Consider the following 6511-nt stretch of genomic DNA (forward strand, 5'->3'; position numbering starts at 1 on the left):
TAGAAAAACAACAGTGTGATAAAAAGATTGCGACATATTTCATAAAAAAAGCAAAGCAAACTCTATTTAACTGCCAAACTAAGGCTGTAAGTGTCAGACAATATTGATAAGCATTAGTCAGGCTAACAATTTAGCATGATTAAATTCAGCAAATTTGGTAAATGACTCAAATTCGGACAGGGACCCATTTCCAGATGTTTTACTACGAAACAGGTTGATTTTCATTTTCATTAAGGACATAGGTGCAGACACATTTTCCATAGCTAGGAAAATAAAACTGAACCTATCAACTTAAACATTTAAATGTTTTATTCTTGGTTTTCCATGATTTGTATTGTCAGGTTTTGCATATGATATTAATGTTTATCTTATTACTGATGTTATGATATCGCAATATAAGTCAATCCTCAATAAATATTATAAATAATAGAACTAGCAAAGTTAGTTATAAAAGTCAAGTTTAGTGTTATTTACAAAGGCAAACTGTAATGTCATAGATTCCAGTTTAATTGCTAATCCTTTTAACCGTTAATTAAAGCTAGCATACTTTATTTAGGTTGGTAAAATACAGAACCTTCCAAACACTGTTTCCATCCAAAGTGCAATAGGACAATAACAGGAAGAGTTGAGATGAAAAATGCACATAAAGCATCCAGCGCACGTCTAAATGACCACAGCTTGACCCATCCACAATGGAAGAAAAGCATGAGTCACACTGTGGTGAAACTTCAGCGTGTTGTGGTGTAATTACTAGATGTGTAATGAGCAAAGAAAAGCCCGACTTACCTCAACAGGCTTCAAACTATCTGTGGTTGAATGAACACTGAAGTAGACATAGTAATAAATCCACTTTTACGAACTTTATATTTTAATGTAAAAATACATAGCCTACAATGTTTGGTAATGTTCTGTGCAATTTTCTGATCTGCTAGCATCTTAGAATAAAAACTTTGTCTTGGAGAAACAGAACTTTTATAGGTATTTTCAAATAAGAAGTTATTATAACCATTTTCACCCTCTGACAAAGCTTATAAATCCAAACTTTCAAGAGAAATAATATCTAAATATTAAATTAAATCAATGCATTACTAATTTGGACAACTACTCTACTAAATATTTTAAAAAGAAATGGGAAAGAGAAGATAATATTTTTTTGGCAGATCAAGAATGGGAAAATGTGCGTATATCCCTGTGGAGGACCACAAAATCACCTGTCTTTAGTGAACGAAATATGGCCCATAGAATAAATAACTGTGATAAATAAAATGAGAGTGTATTTTCTATTATGGCTGCCATTTTAACATATTTGGTTTCTTTCTTCTAGCATTGTTCTAGTGCGTTGTCTATTATTTTATGTATAGTAGTATAAGCAGTCTTTTTCAGGTGGCATGCTATTTGGGAATTCTTCTTATGCATGCTTTTGTATTTGACTTGTTCTTCATTTGTTCAATTAGTAACTATGACATGTTGTATGAATGTATTAACAATATTTAAATGTCTTAACACGTCATGTGTTGGATAAAATACATTAATTTAGGAAAACTGATACATGGGTGTCAAATTCATTTGGGCTGCGGGACGAATTTCGATAAGTTCTATACCTCTAAATAGACTTAGCAAGATTACATTTTGCACGATCAGTGATGGTTATAATCTATTTTAGGGTAGTCCAAATTGTGCCTTGAGAACAGACATAAGGCCTAAATGTTGAATCCAATGACATTGAATTGTGACTTAAGGGGATTTTTCTTTTTACCCTGACAGGGGATATCAAGACGGTGCTCCGCACGTCAGGTTCTGTGCCAGGTGCGTAGGAGAAAGGCGTACGTGACGCTAACTGTGATAGGGAAAGAAATCCCACACATTGTCTTACTTGCAAATAAAAGTTTATTGGTAAAGAGGCAATGTTTCGGCAACTGGGCCTTCGTCAGGCTAGTGGGTAACTGAGGATAGGACATTCTCTCAGGGTTTTCCCATTGACCTGTTTGCTTTATTCAACACATTTATTTATACTTTTATTCTGCTATCCATTTTGTACTGTATTAATCACTATTTTCGACGTGTATTATTCATCATGAGGTGTCACTATTTGTCTATCGTTTTGGGTACTGTTAATGTGTATGATAATCAGTGTTGTGCCTGAACGCGTTCATTGAACGAAAGTTCATGAACGCGTTCATAATTTTGGTGAACGTGAACTGAACGAACGGTATTACTGCTGACGAACGATAATGTGAACGCGTTCATTCTGGTGTCTGTGAACGGCAAATTTCTAGAGACTAGAAAACACACCGTCATGTTGCCCAAAAAGAGCCTTTGTCTGGCAAGTGTGAGAGCTCCAAAGTTGTGGAGGCCGATAGATAGCGCAGACAGAGATTTTGCGTGTTGCACCGCGCTGCGCATGCACATCAAAGCAAAAAGCAACATGGACGCAACCGCAACGTGTAGTCAACAGCAGCAGGAGTCGCCCTACGACCATTTACATGAGTTTTATGATAAGGTCGGTGAGGATGGGAACAATCTAACATTTCTGTACAAACTTTGCCAAGCAAGTTTTCCCTCATGTTTTTGAGAATATACTGTGGAGTTGAAAGCTGAAACTGCTGCTAGTGTGGACTGAATGGACAGCAACAAATGGGAGAAGTCTGTCCCTTCAATGTGAATGAAAATCCTGGTTGGTTAAGGATTCAGAATTGGATATGAAGATGAAATCTAACACATATTTTCAGCATTAAACTAATACAATAATTGCTGCCTGTGGTTGTATATGGGCTGTGGAAATAATTTAGAACAATTATTGCATAATATTGACAAAAATAACTGAAGTAGTTAATTTTTTTGAGCTGTGAACTTAGTTCAAAATGTTGAATTATGAACTATGAACTGAACTAGTTCGTTTTAAAATGTGTGAACTATGTAGAAAGTGAACTTTCCCAACACTGATGATAATGTTTGTGCTTGTTCTGACGTGTTTCTAAAACATCTGTGATAGGCCACTCCTATTTAAACCTCTGTCCCATCCTCAGTTATCCACTTGACTGACGAAGGCCCCGTTGCCGAAACGTTGCCTCTTTACCAACAAACTTTTATTTGCAATTAAGACAGTATGCGGGATTTCTTTCCCTATCTTTTTACCCTGACAAAAGAAATCCCTCCTCAGTAAACAAACTGTTGCCTCCAGGGCTGAGGTTGATCTGTTTATTTTCACTGGTGAGAAACCTGCACTATGGATATAAATACTTGCAAAACCACTACAGTATGAGGAGGGTAATCAATAAATCCTACATTTGACCTCTACCTTATAAATGTAATGGCATTACTCAGACATCACTAAGACATTATAAAATATTCTTAAACCAGATATTGCCTCTACTGGCAACTGGCAACTCCACTCTTTCAGGTCTAATAAGATAACCCCCTTCCCTCCAGTTATCATGGAAGATATTAGCTTATAGCTATAATTACAACCAGGCGCAAGTATTCCAGCTTCATGAAAATGGTAGAAATGCAGCGCCCTCTCCTTGCCCACACAACTATAAAATCACTTTAAGTAGTGATTTGATCTGTCTGGAGAGCCGTGGTGCAACTCGTGTGTCTTTGTCATTGTCAGGGAGAAAGGAGGAAGGGGGTGGGAGGGTGACTGGGACGCCCACAGGCAGGAGGTGACTACAGCCGTGACTGTCGAAGGCTTTTACGGGGAGGAAAGACCGATGACGCACTTGGGAAGATGAGGAGTGTCCTGGTTTTGACAGAATTGCTTGTTGTTTGTTCCTTTTCCATTTTGGGTGATCTCTTACTCTTTGCATTAGAAAACATAATCTACTAAGAAAATCCACCTAGAAAATATGTCATGCATTAAACAAGGAATGACATATCTGCATGACACTCAACCTAGCTACATGAAAGTTAGCACCCCTTTAAAACCCTCTTGGGCATAAAAGAATCGAAGTACAAAACAGCAGCCCAGTGAAGCGAGCTCACATTTCCATATAAGCTAAATAATGAATTTATATTCCTGAATGAGAGCGCAGAGCAGTCCGCCTCTCTCTCACTCCCTCTTCTCTGATATCATCACACCCAGACAGCCAATCACAAGCCTCTATCTGGGCCAGCACTTCCCCGGAGCCCCTCCTCTACTCCTTTGTCGTTATATAGTCCATGAGAATCAAGACCACAACACACACACTCCGCTGTAGCTGCTGTTGCCGCGTGCAGCGCAGGATATGATGCTCGGCTGAAGGCATTCACTCTTTGATGGAGGTACACGGTAAGTCATTCTCCTTGAAGGATTATGTTGCTTTTCATCTCTTTGAATTGAATCTTTTGTGAACACTCTAAGCTGGGCGGGCTGGATTATTCTTTCATGCCCTTTTTCTTATTTTTCAGTCACAAACACATGCTGGCGAGTCCTGAAAGCCAACAAACATCATCCTCCCTGGCATTGACATTGACATCAGAGGAAGGAGCTTTAGAGAACACCCCCCTCTAGCTTCATAGCCGCCAGCAGTAATAATCACACACAAGCCGGGAGGGCAATCCCCCACCACCAGCAGTGGAGCAGTTCTCCCATCAGTTACCCAAGGACAGCAACTCGAAATGGGCTGCTCCTCAGGTAGACACCCCCCTGCACCCGTGCTTCACCCTGACTTGGACTATGGCAATAGCAGTGAAACAAACACGCTACCGCAAGACTCTGATAATCAAGGTTTGAATGGTTTGAGAGGTGACAGCGAGGAGGATGGAAATGCGGAGACAGAAGCGTTCAGACCACCACAGACCTTACCGACCCTAGAGAGGTTGGCGCAAGCGACCGGTGGAACTGAAAAGTCATGGTATCGCTGCGTGTTTCCGTTTGGGGTGATTTCTTTGGTGATCGGGATGGCCGGGACAGGGGTGACTTTCAAGTTCAACACACTTCTCCAAACAAAAGTGGTGTCGGTTGCTTTGCTGTGTGTTGGCGCGTTGATGCTGCTCGTGGCTGCTGTGTGCTGGAGGGCCCACAGACTGAGGAGGAGGAAAAAGAAGGAAGGGGGATTCTTCACCGCGGACCAGGGCACTTTGTGAGTTGAAAAAAGGACCCGTAAATGGAAGTCAAAGGTGGTACAAGTAATTGGCTTAAACAGAAACATTTTTCTTCAGAAGTTGAGTAAATTTGATTAGTATTGACAAACGCTATGATTTTGGAAACCATTCAACGTGTTGTTTTTACTTTAAATCGAGATTCAGTCTACAACGACATTTAAACACATTCACATGATTGCATCCATAGTAGTGACACTGGCCTTTATTGTGCTAATCTATTACTTTGTCCTTTCTTTTTGAGCTGTTGAATAGAGGGGTAAAGCTTCAAGCTTCATGGGTGAATCCAAAACAACTTCATGTATGAGGGTCCAGAGAGTGTTGATTTTCTAAAAATAGATTATTTGTGTAGGGGGTAGATACCTTGAGAGAGTTACATAACATTGTACGGTTTCATAGTTCTACATACCAACTGGAGTCAAGTCACACATGTCTACATATGACATTGCTTGTGCTTCATCAACAAGTTTGAAAGAAGAATGTGTTATTACTGGGGAGAGAGTTGCAGACTTGCTGGTTCCTTACTTTGTCAAAAATGGTCCTAAATCTCAAAGGGAAACTTGTTTACCCACCAAATTATTATCATTATTATTAAATTTATCTTGCTACATATTCACATACTACAGGGTGACAAGAGATCAAGGCATTATTAATGTGTTACCACTAGGCTTTTTCCTTGGTAACTGTGTATCCATGGGCCAGCTTTGCCAGGATCAATAGAGGTTGTCTTTCCGTGACGTATTGGACTTAAATTTAATGGGGTACTTTTTTCACAGCCCACACACCAAACTGGTTTTCCTCTGCACCCCAGGACATGTCAAAGATAGGGCTGGTCGATGTTTAACAAATTTATCCCGTCAAATACACAGCATTCCGTGTTTTTCAACCTTTCTGAGCAAATTCTTGCTCCTGGATATCCAACTATGTCCATTGTTAGTGTCATGTCTCATTTTGATTCTGTTCACTGAATTGTTTTATGTGACGAAAGAACATTAAGTTAACGTTCCCTTGCAATTGGTTTTACAAGATCTGTCCTGAAGATGTGGTTGGGGGTGGAAATGTGTAGCTATCACAAAATCAAATGCACTTGTGTTTCCTTGAAACAACCTCAAATTCAATATTTTTATCAAATTGTAAACAAAAATGTATTTTTCATGAAAATAAATTGTACAAGCCAATTATGTAGCAGCACAAAGAATGGAAACTAGACTAAAATTATCGTTTAAATTGTTGCCCAGCAGTCTGTCAGTGGTAGCAAAATGTCATATTTATTTGATGTTCTGATTCTGATGTTAAATTATTGTATTTTTGGATATCAATTCTTAAGTCATCTCTCATCTAAGTTCATCTAAAGATCAGCGGGATTCACAAGCATAATCCCTTACTGAAAATATCAAGCTTAAAATTACATACTGTACATTACTTGTTCAAT

At 39.1% G+C, this 6511-nt stretch overlaps 1 protein-coding gene across 1 annotated transcript; it reads left to right on the forward strand.

Moving 5' to 3' along the window:
• The first annotated feature begins 4158 nt into the window (after positions 1 to 4158).
• Positions 4159 to 5588, forward strand: LOC140368970 (transmembrane protein 100). The gene is made up of 2 exons (XM_072456152.1): positions 4159 to 4267; positions 4387 to 5588. The coding sequence occupies exon 2, from the start codon at positions 4597 to 4599 to the stop codon at positions 5062 to 5064; it is 468 nt and encodes a 155-aa protein (XP_072312253.1). The 5' UTR covers positions 4159 to 4267; positions 4387 to 4596; the 3' UTR covers positions 5065 to 5588.
• Positions 5589 to 6511: the final 923 nt, after the last annotated feature.

This window comes from Eucyclogobius newberryi, unplaced genomic scaffold, assembly GCF_026437365.1.
Source record: "Eucyclogobius newberryi isolate DKJ021-1_F unplaced genomic scaffold, fEucNew1.0.hap1 SCAF_20, whole genome shotgun sequence".
Classification (NCBI taxonomy): domain Eukaryota; kingdom Metazoa; phylum Chordata; class Actinopteri; order Gobiiformes; family Gobiidae; genus Eucyclogobius; species Eucyclogobius newberryi.